This window comes from Rhinolophus sinicus, chromosome 3 (assembly GCF_057876585.1).
Source record: "Rhinolophus sinicus isolate RSI-liver-muscle chromosome 3, RSI-T2T, whole genome shotgun sequence".
Lineage (NCBI taxonomy): Eukaryota > Metazoa > Chordata > Mammalia > Chiroptera > Rhinolophidae > Rhinolophus > Rhinolophus sinicus.
The window spans coordinates 146,374,839-146,396,324 of record NC_142503.1 but is presented as its reverse complement, the minus strand read 5'-3'; the positions used below and the strand labels follow the sequence as shown (position 1 = coordinate 146,396,324).

Here is a 21,486-nt window from a genome sequence, read left to right as displayed (position 1 = left end):
AAGCACAACACTGGACAAAAGTGTCAAAAACAACAATTTTAGGGCTTTTTAAATTGACCAACAGCATACAACAAATTAGTAGTGGTTATCCACTAAAAACCACTGAACTCTGAGTAAGAACAGTGGGAGTCTGACACTGTTGTCTGGGGCTACTCCCATCATCCTCCACTCTCCCAGCTCAGATAGCATGGTAGTTCTACCAGTCAGATGAACTGTGAAACCAGCAGCTTTGTCTTTGGAGGGCCTCCCTTGTTTGGAGGGGAGTGCAGTGAAAACCTCACACTTAGTAGTAAGAGTACTGGTCTCAGAACTGTGAGAGAATACATTTCTGCTGTTTTAAGCCACCCAGTTTGTGACATTTTGTTACAGCAGCTGTAGGAAAGTAAAGTAATACAGTATTAAACTGAAATATCTGTGGAGTTAAGATAAATATTTTAATCTCTAGAAGAACCACTAAAAAAATTAAAAAACAGTTATTCATTTATTTATTTTTAAAGCATAGGAATTAAAATAGTCCACTAAAAAAAAGAAAAAAATCTACCACCAAAAATGTCAGTAAAGGAGAAACAGGAACAAAAAAGACATAAGCCATATAGAAAACAACAAAATGACAGGCGTAAATCCAACCATATCAATGATTACATTCAATGTGAATGGATTAAATACTTCTACCAGAAGGCAGAGATTGTCCAACTGGATAAAAACAAACAAACAAAATAAAAAATCCAAGACTCAACTATATACTGTTTATAAGAGACACACGATTTAAAAACACATATAGGTGGAGAAAACAGGAGAGAAAAAGACATACTGATCCCATTCAAGCCTGAAAAGCAAAATTATAGCTAACTAGAAATAGGAGGAGCTTCTTCAGCCTGACAAAGGACATCTATGGAAAAACCTATGGCTAACCTCATAATTAATGGCAAAAAAAACGAAAAACAAAATCCTGAATGCTTTCCCCCTAAAATTGGGAAAAAGGCAAGCACCTCTGTTTGTTATTGCCACTGCTATTCGACATTGTGCTGGTGGTTCTAGCCAATGCAATAAGGCACCAAAATTAATAATAATAATAATAATAATAATAATAATAATAATAATAAAATAATAAAGGCACCTAAATTGAAAAGAAAGAGTGAAAAAATGTATTTATTTGCAAATAACATAATCTTTTATGTGGAAAATTCTAAGGGAATCCACAAAAAAAGAATTACTAGAACTAATAAACGAATCCAGAAAAGGTCACAAGATATAAGATCAATATACAAAAGTCAATTATATTCTATATACTAGCAATAAACAATTGGAAAATGAAATTAAGAAAACATTCATTTACATTTATAATAAAAAGAATAATAGTCTGGGAATCAATTAATTAAAGAAGTGTAAGATTTGTACACTGAAAAGTACAAAACATGACTGAACCATCTTGCAGGAGAAGTTTGCAGCGGTCCACAAACTTTCCCAAGGGCTGGCATTCGGCCAGGATGGGACTTTTATTCCATATATGATATCAAGTCATTGTACAATTTTCCAAAAGTCCTGCTAGGATTTTTATTCCAATGATGTTAGGCTTATCTATTATTAACTTGGGTAGAATTGACACCTGTACAATATTAAATATTCCCATCCATGAAAATGGCACGTCTGTCTATTTATGCAGGTCTCCTTTTATGCCCTTGAAGAGAAATTAAAATACTTCTCCACAAAGGCCAAGTGCAGTTTTGTCAGTGTAATTTCTGGACACTTTATATTTTAGTTGATATTGTAAATATCTTATTTTTCTATTTTACTTTCTTTTTTTTTTCCTAAGTGGTTATTGCTGATACAAAGGTGAGTTATTTTTTGTATTTGATTTTGAATGTGGTCACCTGACTGAACTCTCTTACAAGTTCTAATAGTTTGTTGATTCTCTTGGGGTTTCTATAGAAATGGTCATATCCTTTTTCCAGTAAACACACTGCGACCTAAGGGAGCTGAAACTCGGGCCGGAACCGCCTCAGAACACTCACTACCCGTTTCCTGCCCGGGAGGGCCAGCGCGTCCCGCTGGGGCTGGTTCTTGGAGAAGAGCTCGGTCCCCGCCAGGTGGACCCACTTCACCGCCGACCACTCGCCGGGAGGAGGGTCGCGCCCTACCCCGCCCCCGCCCCAGCCAATCGCGGCGAGCACTCGCCAGGCTGGGCCGGGAGAGACCAATCCGCGCCTTGTCTGCTCCCCTGCCGCCAGCCCTCGGGAAAGTTTGTGGGCCGCTGGAAAACTTCTCTGCAAGGTGGCCCAGCGCTGATTGATGCGGCGCCCGCTTGCAACTCCCTGCCCCGGGCCTCAGAGTCGCAGGCCCAGACCCCGAGCCGCCCATCGCGGTGCTTGAACTGCCCAGGCTCTCTCGCCCATGGCGGTGGCCGAGCTGTACACGCAGGTAGGCAGGGTGGCCGGACCAGAGGGAGGGCGCGCGCGAGGGCAGCCGGCCCGGCGCTAATGCTGACTGTACCTGGTGCCCGGGCCACACCTGTGCACCTGGCGCGCTGGCCGTGGGGAGGGGCAGCGGAGGGCCCGGGGATGGGGCACGGGGAGCGTCGCCCCTCGAGGGCTCGGGCCCTTGTTCACGGGAAAGACGCCTCCGAGAGCTTGGAGAGCTTGGGTCCCCTGGTGATTGGAAGACAGAGTGAGAGGGACGCCTCTCCGGGCCGAGCTCCGGGTGCCTAGTGGTCGCGCGTTAACCCGGTCTCCCGCGCCCCTGGGCCCCCTCTTCCGGAGCCACAGGTGGAATCCGAGTTGCTGGCGGCGACGTAGAAATCTCAGACATGGGCGAATAATATTATCCATAATCTTCCCGACCCTCCTGGTAGCTTCTTGGACAATTTGGCCTAGTTTAGGGCCGCAATATTCGGGACGATGTCTAGAATTCTTGAGTCTTCAAAAGACTTGCACGTGTGTTGAAGTTCATCTGCGGCTGAAAGCTGCAGCTGCCTGGACGTCTGGCCCAGGCATCGCCCGTGGTAGAAGTTGAGAGCTTCTGGGAACCCAGGGGTCCTGACATGCGACCACAAGCTCGTCACCTAATATTTATACGGTGTTGTTTCATAGTTTATATAGCATCTTTCGCACACAACCCGACTCTGGGAGTCACTCTAGAACATTCCTCTGAAACCTCATCTTCCAGGGGCCGAGTACTCCACCCTTATCTAGGAAGGGCGCATTCCCACAGGCTGTCCAGAACCTTCTGAAATGAGCTTGGTTAATTATTTGGATAAAAAGTGTGAACGTGTTGGCCCTTTTGAAAAATATCCATTTGAATAACCATAATGCTGGATCTTCCTACACTGTAATGGAGGTAATCCACAGTTCCCAATATTCAGATGGATGAGACTAGAATCCATCCATTTACCCTGACACATGCCCTCCTTTTATGTTTAAAATGACACTTTTGCGGTAGATACAAACAATTGTTCTAAATAAGTGTTGCAATAGGCCTGTCTTCAAGGCTTATGCAGGAAGGGAGATTAGACGGGACAGGCAGGTCACAGCAGTGTAAAGTGGGTGACTGGGGCAGCCTAGAGGTCAGAGGGTAGGTGTGGCTGTCACACAGGACCTGGCTGCCAGGCATGGATCCCTGAATGGGCAGCCCACCTGCTTCCCTACTGCAGGGTCACTATTTGCCTGGGTGCAGAAATGGGTTTCAGGTTGTTTGAAAACATTGTGGGGTAAGATTGTACAATGGCAGTTAAATGTGGGTCCCCAGTCACAAACTTTGACGTAGGCCAACGCTGTGTGCTGGCATCCAAGACAGTTGGCTAGATCTTTGGACTCGGGAGGTGTTGACGGGAGTGGTAGGAAAGCAAGGGAGAAGGTTTAGATTAAGAAAGAACTATTTAACAAATTAAACTCTAAAACCTAAACAAGCGGCTATACAAATGGGGGAGCATCCTACCTCTGGAACGGATAAAGTGGGGGGCTGACTGACCACCTGGAAGGGAGGTGGCGACCTAGAGACACTGGATACAAAGTGGGTAGGGACAACCATCAAGACTCCTTCTGACTCTGGGATTCTCCGATTCTCTGTCCTTTCAAGCTGTCTCTAGAAAACTCTTCCATATCATTTTTCCTACAGTGTGCCTGGTACCTAGTTAGTATTTGATAAATATTTGTGGCGTGAGACACTTGATGATAGGGGTGCTTCCACTTGTGTAGTTTTGCTTGGGGGCGGGGAAGGGGTTGTTATTTAAAATAGTGAACAATTTTCTCTGTCCTCCAAAGTATCTTCCAAGAATAGTTTTGTTCAAGAATTTTCTTTTACCGCCAGTAAGTTGAAGACCAAAGAAACACTGTTGGATATCAGATCGCTCACATTTTCACTGGTAAAACTATTCTAGAACAGAGGCAATTCAAACACTGTCCATTTAGAACTTTAGTTAATGAAAGTGCATTAGAGCGGAAAATACTGTTTGGTTCCTTTGTATTTGTACTGTTACTAATTAAACAAAGTAGCAGAAAAAAGTTTGCTTAAACCATTATAACACTTATTTACGACAATTGTTTATATCTACAGCAAAAGTATCTCTTTAAATAGAAAGGGGACCCTTGGCCACATTTAACAGCCGTTGTACAATCTTACCCCACAATGTTTTCAAACAACCTGAAACCCATTTCTGCACCCATGCAAATAGTGACCGTGCAGTAGGGTGGCAGGTGGGCTGTCCATTCAGGAATCCACACCTGGCAGCCAGGTCCTGTGTGACAGCCACACCTATGCCCTGACCTCTAGGCTGCCCCAGTCACCCACTTTACACTGCTGTGACCTGCCTGTCCCCTGTCTAATCTCCCTTCCTGCATAAGCCTTGAAGACAGGCATATTATCTCCCATAAAACACTTATTTAGCACTTCCTGTACATAAAATATTATGCTTGTGGGAAGTTAGAAAGATTTTAAGTGACAGTCTTGCCTCTCAAGGATTTTTCTGGTTTGTGAAAAATGAGAAATGTCAAGTAATTCAGTCTGCTGAGACATAGAAGGCATGGAGGAGCCTGCTGGGTAATAGAGCAAAGTGGAGGTTGGAGTCCTGACAGCCATAGGTCAGGGCTTTATACTCCCGTGAAGGTTTTAAGTGGGGATGACAGGATTAAGGGTGGTATTTTAGGAAGTTGGGTATGCCAGCAGTGCCTATAGGATTCTGGACCTGTGGGGGAAAGCTAGAGTCAGGTAGCTGAATTCTCAGGTCATCCTAAGTATCTGGGGAAAGAACTAGGGCTGCAGTATTGGAAACAGACAGTGGAGGCAGAATCTGGAGAGCGTGTGGAGGAGGTGAGAGTAAGAGACCGGACCGGGGAGTGTGGGGAGAGAGGTGAGCCAAGGATGGCATGGAGGTTAGCATCTGGATGAGTGAGAACAGGGTGGCACCGTGGACACAGTTAGGGACATCAGAAGGAGGAGAGATTTCTTAGGAAAGTCATGAGGCAACTACCTGCAGGGGTTGAGGTAGTGGTGGGTTTTCAGGGGAAGTGCCTGGGTGGTCGGAGGTTTGTGTCGAGGACGGGCCAGGCGTCTTCTTCCCAGAAGTGGAGTTGAAGCTCAGGCTGTGGGGGCTTCACCCAGGGAGAGAAGACAGGACGCTGGGGAATGTATCTGATCAAGGAGGGAGAGGAAGCAGAGGGGACTGAGGCAGAGCCATTTCGGGGAGGTGGAGACAGGAGAGCGGGCATCAGGAAACAAAGCAGGCGAGATTCTGAGAAAGGGGCTTCCTGGGAGGAAGTCCGGTGAGAGTAGCGGTTGCTATAGGTGGAAGTATAAAATGACCCATCTCTTTTCAAAAGCTGTTTGTCAATATGCCTTAGAAATGTTCAGAGCATTTCACCCAGCAGTTCCAGTCTTTGAAATCTCTCTGAGAAAAGCCAGTCGGGCCCTTCTCTACCTGAGCCCTCTGGAGTCACTTTCAAGTTCACTGACCAGCCACTGGGTCCTGTCTCTCTGCGTCACCTCCCAGCCCCCTGCCTGCCCACTCCTGCCTTAGCTCTTGTTCCACCACACTCCTTGCTGTCCCTCACTGCATTCCTATGCCTTGGCACACGAAACTCCCTCTGCTTGAATTGTCTGTCTGTCTGTCTCTCTGTCTGCTTTGCTCACCTGCACCTTCCACATTCAATTTGAGCAGTTTCTCTTCTGAAAAATCTTTGCAGCAAATCCAGCTGGGCATCTTTGACGCTGACTTGTAACAGCTCATTAACTCTCTGTCCCCCCTGCCGACCAAGAGTTTCTAGAGAACAGGGAGCAGTGGGGGCTCAATGCATGTTTGATGTGTGCATGCATGAGTGAGTGAGTTTTCCTGCTTTTAGGGAAAGCTATGGGCATGAAGATGATGATGTTCAGGTGGTTACTTTTATCTCACAGTCACTGAGTGCTTCTTACGTGCCAGATGGCGTCCTCAGAACTATGTACCTCCTTTTACTAAATCTGAAAAATCAATGTTTTCTTATCCCAATTTTACAATTGGCTCTGGTTAAGTTGCCTAAGGTCACATAGAAGTGATGGAGCCAGATTTAAAAGCCTATCTTCTTCTTCTTATTTAAATTTATGGGGGTGACAATGGTTAGTAAAATTACGTAGGTTTCAAGTGTGCAATTCTGTAATGCATCATCTATATATCACATTGTGTGCTCACCACCCAGAGTCAGTTCTCTTTCCATCACCATATATTAGACCCTGTTTACCCTCATCTACCACCCCAGTCCCCCCTTACCCTCTCGTAACCATTAAACTATTATCTGTGTCTATGAGTTTTTGTTTCTTTGTCTTGTTCCTTTGTTGCTTTCAGTTTAAAAGCCTATGTTCTTATGGTAATACCTCCAGCTACCACCAGTTTGGTTCAACTGCCTGGCACCTTCCTCCTCTGCAGGAGATCTGACATTTCCCCCCCGACAGAGGACTGGTGGGGAAGTCCATCTGCTTTATAACTGCCTCCCCAATACCTGCTTGTTTATCAGATTATTCCTTCTAATAATAAATGGAACCAAACCCATTGTCCAGCAAAAGGGATAGAATTAGATGAATTATCGAAGACTCACAGTGTAGAATAGTACGAAGTCATTAAAAATGCTGCTTAGTGAAGAGTTCATAACAACATGGGAAATGCTTATATCACGTGAAAAATGAGGGCACAAAAATTGTATCTGCTATGTGATCATAAACATGAACTATGGAAAAATTATGGATCTATCAGCAACTGAAGACTGGGCAGTTAGTTGTTCTATGGCTACAGAGAAGTTAAGGAGGACAAAGGCTGAGGAAGCGTCCTTCAATCTGGCCATTTAGGAGGTCCTGGACACTGCTTCTCTTTCAGTAGGATTGTGAGGGAGAAAGGGGACCCCTGAGCACGTGCACAGGCTGAAGGGAGAGAACCAGTGGAGAAGTGGAATCGGAAGCTGTAAGACAGGCACCAGGCAGGGGGTAGCCTAGGAAAGGAGTGGGGGACCCGAGGCTGCGATGGCACGAGTGGAAGACATGGAGATATTTAGAACGAAGGAAGCCCAGAGGACTTCACAGCTACTGAGAATGCTGCACGGGCAGGACTGAGAGCTGGGGCAGAGTGACAATACCACCAACCTTTGCACTTACAGCATCAATTCAGACCACCTTCCAAGCCACCGTCGCTGGGCGGATTTCAGTGCCTTGGTGCCCATTTCAGTGGCACTATTCTCTGGATCTGGTCTGCTTGGCCATGAGTACCGTGAAATCATGGGCCTGCACCCTCCCACGAGTTGCCTCAATGCAGACTGGCGTTAAGTTAGTGTTCTGTTTGTTTTAAGCGGAGCTGCTCCATGCTGCCCTGGAACGCACTGTGCATGGTGGCTGGTGGTGCTGCCCCTAACTGAGTGACACTGAACAAGTTACTTAACCTCTCGGAGGTTCCACACCTGTAAAATGGACTTACGTCTTAATAGTCATTGTAAGGATTAAATAATCTATGTAAAATCCTTAACACAACCCCTGACACACATGCTTAGTAAAAGCTTTTTAAAAATATTGATGCTATTAAAATACAGTTCATTTTTGGTACCTAAACACGGGACTTTACATCTTGATCGTCTTTAGCTAATTAATCATTTCACATGTATATTTGATACACGTGGTTTGGTTTGGTTTTTTTAATCTAAGATTTTGGTGAAAGTGATGAATGGAGGATGAGGCAGCAGAGCTCTACGGCATGCTTCTAGAAACCTTTCTTAAATTGTTCTTGCTCATTACTCAGGACTCAGGTTATCACTGGTTTTAGCCACAGATTCACAAATTATATTTCAACCATCCATGTCTCTCACTTGTGCATGAGAAACTCACAAGACATCTTCACAGCAGTTTTGCTGAAACTCAGATGTACAAGATCAAGAGACATGTCTTGAACAGCAGTCCAGGGTCTGTGGCTAAAATAAAGTCAGATTCAGTTTAATGACTTTGTATTTGGCTATTGTAGGCAGCTTCTAGATGTCATTAACAAGTCTGGAAAGTTAGATTTATCCAGTGTATTATAGATGGGTAGTTCAAAAGAGTTAAAAAAGGGGGGGGGGGACATCAAGACTAAAATACCAAGTTTAGTCTTTAATTGGTGCAACGGAACTACTAGGAATATAAATTTTTGTTCAATAGATGTCTATAGAGTATTAGCTCTGGGGAATCATTGTATTGGGTTCCAGGGCACAAAGGCAAGACTCTTAAAGTTCACATGTCAGTGGGGGAGATGGAAGTGACCCAGAAACCTGGGGAAGGGGAGAGAGCTCTAAAGAGGAAGCATCCAGCCCTGCCTGGGGTGAGGATGGCGGGGAAAGGGGCACAGAGGAGGGGAGTCTTGAGCTGACTCCTGACTGCTCAGAGCAGTTTGCTCACTAAGGGGGAGAGGAGGGGTGGCATGGGGGTGGAAGGAACAGAACTTCACAGTGCAGAGCCAAGGAAGAGCTTGGCATATCCTAGAAACTGCTAGTGGTTGGGGTGGCAGCAGACAGAGAGTGGATTGATAAGTGGTTGAGGCCCGAATAGCAAAATCAGTTAAGATGGTGGCTCCCAGGCCAGGCTGTTCATCAAAATACATAGAGGAGAACTTTTAAAGTTTTCCTCTTCTTAGATGAAAGTTTTTATCTTCTTTCTACCCGTGGAAATTCTGATTCAGGTGTGGGTGAAGGAATCTGTATGTCCACAGAAACCTGTTGCTCAGCCTGGCTGAGGAAGCACTCAGCAGGCCATGGGGGCAGGGCAGGGAAGCTGACTGATGGCCGTGCCAGTGGGGATGGATAGGGCAGAAGATGAGACCTGTTTAAGATGTAGGCTTTCCGGCACCCAGGGACCGTTGGGTTGTTGGGTGTGGAGGGAGGGAGGGGGAGCCCAGCGTTGTCCCAGGTTTCTGTCTTGAGGGGCACGAGACCGGTGGAGGAGGAGCAGGTTTGGGGGAGGCATAATGACCACTTGAGCTTGGGATTTGTGAGTGTCTGAGGACGTTTCGGGGCTGACATCTGGGAGGCAACTGGAAATGTAGTCCCGACCCATTGAGACATCTGGGTGGAGGGCTCCCTGGTACCCAGGTGCCAGGGCAGTTGTGGAAACAGTGGGAATGGATGAAACGCTCCGGAAACAGCCTGTCATGAGATGAGGCCAGGAAAGACATTGGAAGGTACAGGAGCAGGCCAGAGAGCCCAGGGAGGGCCCTGAGGAATGAGGGAAGAGACGGGGCCCAGCGTCGCTTCTCTGGTCTGGCTGATCCAGAATGTGGAGAGGCCCTTCCAGGCCGAAGGCGGCAGGAAGGACGCTCGTGTCGTCCCACATTCTATGTAAGTTCTTCACGCTATTTCTGTGGCTGATGCCAGTAGACCCCCTCAAATAGGCGGCGACCTGAGAATACGCTCCTCTGTCTCACCTGAGCCTGTGGAATGGGCCAATTGGGCACGTACCTGAGGACATATCACTCCTAAGGGTCAGTGCTCCTGAAGCCTTGGCCTTATTCCCAAGCCTCCCATGACTTAGGGACACTACGATTCCCCTCCCCCTCCACCAGTGAGGACTCCCAGGAAAGGTGTGGGAGGCCAGCCTGCCTCCAGGGTGTGACCTGAGTTGGGAGGCTCCTGCCTGGTGAGAAGTGACCACACTGGGAAGCTAAATCGCTTTGTTTGCATGGAGTGCATTTGTTTGACCAAATGCTGCACAGTTAGCTCTTTCTCCGGTTTGAAGAGTTGCCTTATGGGTAGAGGAATGTGAGGAAGAAGGGAGGGACCGGGTGAGTGTAACTTCCGTGGAACTGGGTAAACTTCGGTGTGTTTACTTACCAGGCTGGGTTTCAACTGCAGGGCCCTAAATGACTGGCAGCCTTGCTGGTAGAGGCACCAAGCCCAGTGGGGTGTGGGCAGCCTGGGGACTCAGGGGCCAAAGAGGCCATTGTTCACTCCAGGAGAGAAGCAGACATTTGTTTTGGTTCCATAGGTCCCTATACTGCGTACCATTTAATACTACTTTTAGCTGAAACTAACAAATGCAATAAATCCAAAACGAGTGCTGGGAGAGTCTGTGTACCCGCAAGTAGATGGTTGCAGTGGAGTTTAGGATTATTTCTAGGGCCAGACTCATTTAATTACTGAGTAGCTCAAGTAGAAGTGAGTTACAGGCCGTTGAGACTCTCTGTGTGGTATTTGGTGGGTTATTGACCTCTCTGGGCTTGAGTTTGGGGATCAGTAAAACAAAAGGGTTGGATTGGCTTAGGGACTTCAATATTACTTCTCAGACCCCAGGCTTCTGTAGAAGGGCCTGACAGACCTCAGCTGTAGCCCCCAGCTGGGCTCCCACCAGAACACCTCCACTTTTACCTGTTTCACAAGTGAGCTGCCACTGTTTCATTTGAAGTAGCTTTCTGCGGCTGTAAAAAGAACTTTGACAAACAACTTGGAGTAGACACTCAAGAAGGACCTTTTCAGCTCTAAAATCCCATAGTGGCCAATTCTTGATAAATTGGGATATTCTGCTAATGATTTTGGCTTTATGAGGTTAGCAATCAATATTTTCAAGAGCAGACCTGAAGTAAGAAATGGTAGTCCATGGCCACAAGGATGTGTGGAGTGTGGGTGTGTGTGTCTGAGAGGTGTGTGTCTGAGTGTTTGTGTGTGAGGCTTCTGTCCACCTATTTGCAGGGCTGTGTGTATCTAAGTGTGTGTCATTGCCTGCTAGGTCATTCTTCCTCTCTCTCTCTCTCTCTCTCTCTCTCTCTCTCTCTCTCTCTCTCTCTCTCTTTCTTTCTTTCTCAAATCCTGCCCATCCCATGCCACATTTTCGCAAGCTTCTGCTCTTAGCTAGCTGTCAAGAATTAAAGCAACCCAAATAACTTAGGGAGTTATTATATATATATATATATATATATAATTTACATTAACTAACAGATTAATAGATATGCTCCTCAATCAACTTTGCCCTAGTGTAGTACTGAAGCCCTGAAACAACTTTCATACATAATTTTTATTTCCTCCAACATCTTTTTATGAAAATTTTGTGTGTACAGTAAAGTTGAAAGAACTTTACAGTGAGCATCTGTCTCACCACGTAGATTCTAGCTTGAACATTTTACTGTATTTGTTGTATCACATGTCTATCCGTCATTCTAGCCTTCTGTCCTCAACCTATCGTATATTTTGAAGCATTTTAGAGTAAATTGTATACATCAGTACATGTCCTCCTAAATATTTTAGTATGATATTGTTGAGTTCCATGTTTGGTTAGTTTTTTGTGTAAAATTTCCAGGCAATGAAATGCACCAATCTTAAATCTACATTCTCTGAGGTATGAAAAGTGCGTAACACCTGTGTAACCCCAAACCCACCAGGATGTGGAATGCTGCCGTCACCCCAGAACATTCCCTTGGGCACCTTCCGAGTCACTCTCGGGCCCCACCGACCCCCAGAGGCGACTACTGTTCTGATCCATCCCCACTGTGTTTCGGTTTCACCGGTCCTAGCACTGTGAAAACTGTGGCACTCATCTCAGCCCTGCTGCTGGGGAACTTGGAGGCCTGGGCCCAGTTTCCTCTGGGAAGTGAGGATTAGATGCTGATGGCCTCTCAGGCTGCATCCAGATCTGGGATCTTGGGCTATTTATTGAGCCTTTGGATGCAAGAGCTTTCCTAGGTGCCGCTTTATGTCTTCCTGCGAGTGCTTCCCAATTCTTGTTCCTGTTGGCCTGGTTATGTCCCAGGACAGCTGCTGTAGGGGTGCCCTGTTGATAGAAACCACTGATACATGGGCAGAGAGATGCAAATACACACATATGCCCATGCACCTCAGGTTAGTAGTTGGCTGGGTTAGTGGGAAAACCATGATGACGAAGAGAAGCTGCCTTTCCTTTTTGGTAACCCAGCACCATGCCAGTCATGTACATAATAGATGTGTAGCAAGTGCTTATTGAATGAATGAATGAACGAATGAATGAGCAGGCAGCCAGACAAATGAATGAACAGACTGTTGCAGGAGACTTAGATATGAGGTCTAGGTGCAAGAGCGAACGTAGTCAGGGCATGATGCAGATGGCATGCCCAGAGGAGAGAGAGGACTGCATCATGGGACCCTGTGACGACAGCTGCAGTATAAGCATGTGGCTGTCACCTTGTCTTTATCTTGAGCAGCATTGAGGTACCACTGGTAAATTCTGAAGTGAGACTGCCCCCTTCCTACTGTGTGAATTATTAGACATCTGTATTAGTTTACCATAACAGTATACCACAGACTGGGTGCTTGAACAACAGACATTTATTTTCTCACAGGCTGGTGTCTGGTGAGGACTGCTCCAGACGGCTGCCTTCTCACGTGTCCTCACATGACATTTCTTCAGTGCACACAGGTGGAGAGTGTGCGTGGAGCTCTCTGGTGTCTCTTCTTCTAAGGACACTAGTCCTATCAGAGCAGGGCCTTATGATCTCATTTAACCTTAATTACCTCTTAAGGACCCTATCTCCAAATAGAGTCACGCTGGGGATTAGGGCTTCAACATATCGGTTTTGGAAGGGACACAATTCAGTACATAGCAGCGTGGTTCTGCCTAAAGACTTGTCCATCAGCACGGAGCAAGGTGTACCGCTTGCTTGTTGGGAATTGAGCTGGGCAGCTACATCTGTACTTCCACATTTCCCACAGTGGGAATCCTTGGCTACTGGCCCGTGTGATAAGGCTGTAATAATGCAGTTATAACAATACTTGCATAGTGTTTCGCAAAGTGCTTTCAGGTACATAGTGTAATTTAATCTCCCAGCAAACCTCTGAGATAAGTATTGTACCCATTTTATGGATGAGAAAAATGAGACACAAGAAGTTAAGTGTCTGGCCCAGAGCTCCATTAGTCTATCAATGGCAAACCAGATCCTCTATTCCAAATCTTTTAAACAGCACTCAGATCTTACCTTTCAAGGCACTCATGAATTTCCTTTTCACTCCCAGGCTCTCAGTTTTCAAGGTGGATTCAGGAGGCTTTGGGAATTCCTTTGCCTACGAAATGAAGCTGCTGGGCCTGGTACATTGTATTAGGTCGGTGCAAAAGTAATTGCGGTTTTGCAATTATTTGTAGCCTTTTAAACTGCAATTACTTTTGCACCAACCTAATAGATACACTAAAGATCACCTCACAAGCAAAAATTAAGTAAACATATTCCTCATGAAGAAACTGACCTAGTGGACAGAAGGAAATCTCCCTGATTCTAATCACCAAATAATCTGTGTTTTGTTTTTAAAGTGCTAAAATTAAGCCTGTCTTACTGTGTTGGTCAGTACAACAGGGTTTGGATTCCTGATCCTGAAGAAGTTTGGAAATCTGCTGAAATAGCAAAGGACTACAGAGTCGGTGACAAAGTCCTGCGACTGCTCCTGGAGGATGGAACGGTGAGGGGCCTTGCTGGCCATACTTACCATGATGTATGACAGGGTAACGGAGAATGTGGGGGGCAGGCGGAGGGTCCCTGTGGGAGCAGCCCAGGGGAGGGCACATGACAGGGCACCTCCAACGGCCATTCATGTGTTTGTACCACTCCCCCTTCTCTCCCCACCCACCCCAAGCTCCCTAATGAAGGTGAAAAGTGCCTGACCTTAGCCGGGCCTCTCTCTATGATGAGATGCAGTAGACAGGTCTGTTCCTTGTGCTGCATTTCCAGGGGTTCAGCAGTGTTGGGAGAATGGGGAAACGTGATCAGTCATTTTGGTTTCATGGGTCTCAGCACAGAGACTGGGCAAAGATTAGAAACTGGGAGGGAAATAGTTTGATCCCAAGGCATAAAATGACAGAGAAAACCATCAGGATGGGAAGAGAAAGAAATAGAGGAGGGAGATTGAAAATAGGAAGGTAGAGGGAGGTGTGAGAGATGGACAGAGGGAGAGCGAGTCAGGCTTTGGATGGACAGAAACATGTAAGCATTGGGGCTTCCAGGAGGGAGTGTGACAGGGCAATTAGGGAAGGGACGGGAGATGGGACAAGAAGACAGGAATGCTGAGCTTTGTGTGACATTTTGAGGGACCTGTCAGTGCTGGTGTGGCGAGGGAGAGACGAAGGATGAGCAGAAAGGTGAGCAGTTGTTCCCGTGGTGGAGCACGCTGGCAAGGAGGGCCTCTCAAAGGCTGGGTGTGTCTGGATGACCAGCTTCTGTAGATTTTGTCTTTGCTTTAACTATCCACCATGAGTCGTCCTTCCCCTGCATAGCACTAATGACATCCCACTGGAGCCATAGCTAGGGTGGTCTTACTTTCTCAGAATCAAGTCTCTGGATGCAGAGCTGGACAGAGGCTTTGTGATCCGTCTCAGTGCCAGAGTTGGTCTGGAGAATAGCATATGAATATTGAAATGCTGGGATTTCCAAGTCATGTGAACGGCCTCTATAGAGAGACGACACAGTATTTCTAATCAGACTATCCTGGATTTGGGAGTCATTTCCTGGGAGACTAGGAAGGGAGATGAACATTGAGATTAAGGGCCCACCCTCCAGAATCAAGATATTTGGATTCCAATCTGCCACAGCCCCTTGCTACGTCTGTGGCAGTGAGCCGCTCAGTTTTGCCATATGTAAAATGGAGTTAATAATGGCACGACATCACAAGGAGGGCTGCTGAAGGCCCAGTGAGATAATCCAGGTGTGCGTGTGCAAATACAAGCGAAATAGTGGGAGGATCCCGGCTTCCATCCAGCCTTTTCTATCCAATCCGTAACTTCCTGCAGCATTTGTTCAGAACCTCCTGGGCACAGACAAGGGATCTGTTATGATTAGGGATCAGATGGCTTTGGGAGAAAAATCTCAAGACAGCAGCTGCAGTGATGGTTTGCTGCTTTAGTAATATCAGCAGGGCTTCAGGTGGCGACATTCCTGGCCCTGAACCAGCTGCCCAGAGGAGGAGGAAAGAGGCAGGTAAGACGGCAGGCAGCCAAACTGCTCTGTAACTTAACCCATTGTCTATACCACGAAGGACAGAGCCTGCTTTGTGTAGGAACATGGCACCTCTGCCTCTGACTGTCAATCTGATGTTCTTCACATTTCTTCCCTCTCCCCCAGACTGTCTGTACTGTTTGTCCTCTCTCTCGCCCTCTCTGTTTCTTACACACACACACACACACACACACACAATGGCTGACCTGGAAAAGGAGGCTATATTTTTAAAACAGATAACAGAAAAACTCAGGGGATATAAAAATTACGTGTAAACAGCATTTTTCTTGATTTTATTCTCAAAGTAAAAGTGTGCACATGAAGAATATTCTGCTTGGGGGAGGTCCACAGATATAATTGTAAGCAGGCAGCTGCTACAAGGCCTCATACCCAGTTGTCTTGGGTTGCCCTGAGCTGTTCTCCTTTTGCCAAACAGACCAAGCAGTCAACAAACCGAACTCCTGTAAGCGTTGATAGGAGGCATCACGACGTCGGCTTCAGAGCCAGTCAGACCCATAGTAACCATGTGACCTTAGACAAGGAATTTAACCTTCCTGAACCTGTCTTCTTAACTGGCAGCATACTCACGTGCTGCTTCAAAGGTAGTTTTGAGAATTAAATGAAACAACCAGTGCTGAGCGCTAGCATAGGGTCTGGACAGTGGGCACTCTTAAGGGGCAGCTGAATCACATTGTGGAGCTGGCCCAGGACCAGGTATCAAAGGAAGGCCGCCTGGAAAGGTAGGAGGGAAACAAGCTTGCCAGGTGACCTCGCTCAAGTCACTACGCCAAGTGAAATGAAAGTGACGGAAGTTAGAACAGGTGGTCGTCACAAGGTCCCTTGATGCTCCGACGGCCCAGTCATCTGTGGCATGGACACCACAGGCTTGCTAACCTGGCCTTCATTCTGCTCAGGCAGATGCGTTAGGAATACTCTGTAAAATCAGACAGAAGAGAGGCCAGCCTGCAAGTCACTCAGCCCAGGCCGAGGATGACAGGAGCAGCAGCCCTGCAGGGGGAGCCGTGGACCCCGGGACATGGGGCAGCAGCACACAGGACTCACTGCACTGTAGCTTCTCCCAGACAGGCCACCAGCGCAGACCCCTTCAGACACTTCTTATCACGAAACATGTCAGCTTTCCACAGAGACTCGGCAACCTTAGAGCTGCAAGGGACCTTGGGTCATCATGTAATTTTAGCAGCAGCATCCTGTTTTCAAACCAAAACTTCCATCACATCCAACATATAAACCATAGACAAGTGGAGCCCCTGTGGTAGGATCGGGGAAGGGACACCCAGGTCCGTGCCCACATGGCTTCCCTGTCATCCCTTGAGGACCCCTGACCTGGTCTAGCCAGTCATTTCACAGATGAGAGAAGAGAGGCCCAGAGAGGGTGAATGACTTGTCATAAGGCACACAGCCAATACCCTGGTCCCCTGGTTCCCACTTTTTAAGTCAGCCATGAAGATTATGTTCTCACTGCTGTACATAAGTGTGCATTTCAGAGTGTCAGGGGTCACTCCAAAGGGCTGTAGACAGGACAGAAGACAGTGGTTCAGCAGAAACACCAAAAATCTTCTACTTCCAGAACTTTCCTTTAATCTTGGTCCCCAGGAGCTGGATTACCCCATTGATCCAGAATGTCTGCCTCCGCTCCGGAACCCTGACATCCTCGTGGGTGAGAACGACCTCACGGCCCTCAGCTATCTCCATGAGCCCGCGGTGCTCCACAACCTCAGGATCCGCTTTGCAGAATCCAAGCTCATTTACACCTACAGCGGTAAGGAGGGGGGTTCCAGGAGAGCCGGAATGGCACGGAAACTTAATGTCTACTGTCTAGAGCGTCCTGATTTCTTTTATGTCACATTTATATTATTAATGTTCACATCTGTCAGAATGTGTAATCACACGTAAACATGTGCCCAATTTCTGTCTAAAAGGACCTTTGATCTTAGAGTTTGTATATATAAAAGGAAGTATCTAGGTGGGGAGAATTGTCAACGAGAACTAAGACTGGACTACCAAGAAAAATATACACGTCTGGGGATCAAGCTTGTGTTTGAGTTTCTCACTGGACTTGATACATTTATTATTTATTTTAGACAATGATAGTATCACGATATTTACATTGAGAATTGCAAAAATGTCTCAGTTTTAGGGCCATCCCATTTGTCATCTCATCGAACCCTCAGCATAGCCCAGAAATGTAGGTGGCATTGGCAGGGAACTGAGTTCAAAGCATTATGTGACCTGCCCAAAGTCACACGGAAGGTTTATTGAGTGGCAAAGTTGGTGTTTATCAACAGAACCTGGAGGAATGGGTGACAGTAAGCATCCCATCACTGTATGTAACATCTTTCCTCAGGAATCATTTTGGTGGCCATGAATCCTTACAAGCAGTTGCCGATATACGGAGATGCCATCATCCACGCCTACAGCGGGCAGAACATGGGCGATATGGACCCACACATATTTGCCGTGGCAGAAGAGGCATACAAGCAGATGGCCAGGTAGCCTCCTGCCAGTGCTCCTGCATTTCCTGGGTCTTCACTGTGGAGGGGAGACATATGTCTATCTGGTTTGATGTCATTAAAAGTGCCCATCAGACCAGAGGGGGCTCTTGGTAGAGCAGACGAGCTGTACTGAGTAGCAAATGACTGTTATGTGTAACTGACCTGTCTACACCGAGTTTCCTGGGTTTGTTCCTTCTAAGGAATCCAAAGTTGGTCCTTTCAATGTAGGGATACCACATGCTTTTCACAGTATGTTAGATTGGAGGAATATTGAGTTATTCTCCACTGTGAGATTTTTTTACCCATCCAAAGCAGCAGAGTCTAATGGTAGATTTCAACTGTGAGAGATTTGGGGTTTTATCCCAGTTTTGCCACTTGTTTTTTGTGTGGCTTGTGGAGTTGTTTTACTAGTAAATATTGATTAAAAGCCTCCTGTGGACCAAGAACCATGCACACATTCCTGTACATGATCTTGGGTGCCCTCAGAATAGCCCATGATGAAGATGCCTGGGCAATAAACTGAGATTTGAGAGTCATCTGCCCAAGGTCACCCAGCAAGTAAAAGGCAGAACTGGGATTTGCACTCAGATGTTTTGACTCCATGTGTCATTTCTTTTTCCCGTAACTGTCCTCTTTTGGCATCAATCCCTCATCCGTAAAGTATGAAGAATAAAAATACCATCTTTGTAGATCCTTTTACAGTTTGCAAAAAATCTTTCAGACACAGTGGTCTTCTTTGAGTCTTGCAACACCCTGGTGAAGCCGATTGAGCTGTCATCACTGCCCTCATTTCTCAGAAATCTGAATCAAGACACCTGGACCTGCTCATTATTTAACCACATAGCCCAGGACACAGCACCTGGTCTCCCTCAGCTTCAGTGCCCTCATATGTGAGCTAAATGCTCAGAGAGTACCCATTCCAAGCTCCACTGCTTATAAACAGGGAAAAATGATGGTGGCTTTAACAAGGTAGAAGCGTGCGGTTCTCTCCTGCAGAGAAGTCTGATGGGCAGTCCTGGGCTAACGTGGCACCTGTACCAGCTCATCAGGGACCTGGTAGCTCCCAGCTCCCCTGTCCCTAGGGCGAGACTCTCATCCTCAAGACCAAGCTGGTACTTAGCCATCTCCTCCATATTCTAGACAACAGTATTCCAGGGGAAGGTTGTGCCCTTCCTGGTTGAGGAGACTTTCCAAAAGCCCCACAGAGCACTTCTGCTCATAGCTTGTTGACTAGGACTGACTCACATGGCCGTGTCTAACCACAAGGGAGGCTGGGATATGTAGTCTTTTGTATGGGCAGCAGTATGCCCACTAAAAATTGGGCATGGTCCCTAGGAAGGAAGGGGGAAATACTAGTTGGGTAGAGAATTGCCATTTAATAACCAATTACCTTGGTTTCTGCAGCAGCAAGTTTCGTTTGATCCCCTGTGGTTCTGTGATTTGCCGGGGCTCCCTGACGGTCTCCAGGGCATCTGCGTGATTAGAGACCCTGGCTCAGAGCCTGAAGGGCAGGGCACCAGCAGTATGAGCTCATTGGGGCTGCGGGCCTGAGCCAGGTTCAAGCTTGAAGAGCCAGTTTTCTATGGAGGTCTGCCTGTCTAACTGTAATAGCAGAACAAACCTAAGACAGGCTGGACTTGTTGATGGTAGACTGGGACCAGGAGAGCCTGGAGTTAACAACCCAGCCTGGCTGAAGGACTCAGGGACATCGTTCACCTCAGAGTCTTAGCTTCCTCATGTGAAGCAGGAGCTCTCCCTCAGGTCCTCTCCCGTGTTCACAAAGGAGGCTCTGTGCCCTGTGCCCTCCATCAAATCGCTTTGCCTCTCTGAGTCACTGTTTTACTCATCTGTGAAATGGATATATATGGCATAGGATTTTTGAGGCTTCGATGAGAATCCCTTAAAGTATTAAAAAACCCCAGGCACGTAAGTGGTGCTAGATACATAAGATGGCATTGTAATAAGGTTCTACCATCAGAATCTTATGACGTGAAAAGTTTGATGCACTTTTTAAGATCTCCAAATTATATAACAGTGTTTTGGCTTACGGTACATGTGTTCTCATGCATATTTTGAATAACTTCTCTGCAAATAATGCCTTTAAAATGTTTTTATGTTTAAGTGGGACTATGCAGAAAGGAGTTTGCATAGGCCTGAGACTGCTCTCCTTAGACGCTTGTCAGCAAGGCTGGCACGTGACTGTCCGCTGGGAATTTGGATTTCAGGAAGCTTCCCACCGTGTCCTAACTGATAAGAGTGGCTCATGGTACCTAAACTTGCACTGTTTGTGTAAACAATGTGATTTGCGCCTAAAATCTGCTTTCCTCCAGGCATCTAGGAGTTTGATATCTTCTAGACAGAGGATGCCTGTGTGACCAGCTCCCAGTAAAACCCCTGGGCACTGAGTCTCTAATGAGCTTCCCTGGTAAACATCATTTCTTATGTGTTGTCACATTTCACTGCTGGAGAAAATTAGTGCATCCACTGGGAGAGGACGCCTAGAAGTTTACGTCTGGCTTCCTTTGGCCTTGACCCCATGTGCCTTTTCCCTTTGCTGATTTGCTTTGTGTTCTTTTGGTGTAATAAATCTTAGCCATGGGCACGACTCAGTGCTGAGCCCTGTGAGTCCTCCTAGCGGATCGTTGAATTACTCTTGGGGACGCTGAACACAGGAGATACATAGCAGGAAACAAATGTGTGTTCAGCATGATCCCATAGGAAAAAAGACGAGAAGGAAATTCACTAGAATGCTGAAAGCAGTTGTTTTAGAGTGATGAAACAAAGTCTCCCTTCTTCCAGCTTGCCTGCATTTTTCTTAATGAGTATATATTGCCTTTTTAATAGGAAGAAATGAGGATTTAAGAAGTCCTTTCATTTGTTTGCTCTAGAAACAATAAAAATCAGTCAATAATTGTAAGCGGGGAGTCGGGTGCTGGAAAGACAGTGTCTGCTCGCTATGCCATGAGGTACTTTGCCACCGTCAGCAAGTCGAGCAGTAATTCTCGAGTGGAGGAGAAGGTTCTGGCGTCAAACCCCATTACTGAGGTGGGTACCCTGTGCTGGGGTGGGGCGCGGGATTGAAGGCAGAGGCGGAGGTGATGGAGAGACAGGTGGGTAGGTTGTCTCTGTGTTGTCCTGACTAACTGTAGTTCCCGCCCTTTGAGGACCAAAGAAATGAGTGTGGCAGAGCCTGGAATTCTGTTCTCCTGGGATTTGAAAGGTGGTTGGGGCAGAGGTGGCTGCTTCCCAGGCTCTCCTCTTCCACCTGCTGGGCTAGAAATTCTACCATCAGATTTAGGAGTCCCCTGTTTACATTTATATCCCAGGGGAAATTTCCTCTACCACAGACACTGCTGGTGCACTGAAACCAGTAGAGTTCTCCAGCCCATGGGTACCAACTGAGCTGATTGTTAAATATTCAAGAATATTTTTACATGCTATTGTTAAACCTATGGTAGCTTGAAATCAGTCACAGTGGGAGACTTTACGCCCTACAAATTGGCAAATGCCACATATCAAGGCTCTTCTTCTTTCCCTCCCCTCCATCTGATTGATCGGCACAAC

At 46.7% G+C, this 21,486-nt stretch overlaps 1 protein-coding gene across 1 annotated transcript in view; it reads left to right on the top strand.

Moving 5' to 3' along the window:
• The first annotated feature begins 1,996 nt into the window (after positions 1-1,996).
• Positions 1,997-21,486, top strand: part of MYO5C (myosin VC) — an 88,390-nt gene continuing 68,900 nt past the window's right edge. The window contains exons 1-5 of the mRNA XM_019747087.3: positions 1,997-2,418; positions 13,770-13,880; positions 17,024-17,189; positions 17,775-17,919; positions 20,811-20,967. Of these exons, the coding sequence (XP_019602646.3) occupies positions 2,392-2,418; positions 13,770-13,880; positions 17,024-17,189; positions 17,775-17,919; positions 20,811-20,967 (606 nt within the window). The 5' untranslated portion in view covers positions 1,997-2,391. The remainder of the gene's footprint in view (positions 2,419-13,769; positions 13,881-17,023; positions 17,190-17,774; positions 17,920-20,810; positions 20,968-21,486) is intronic.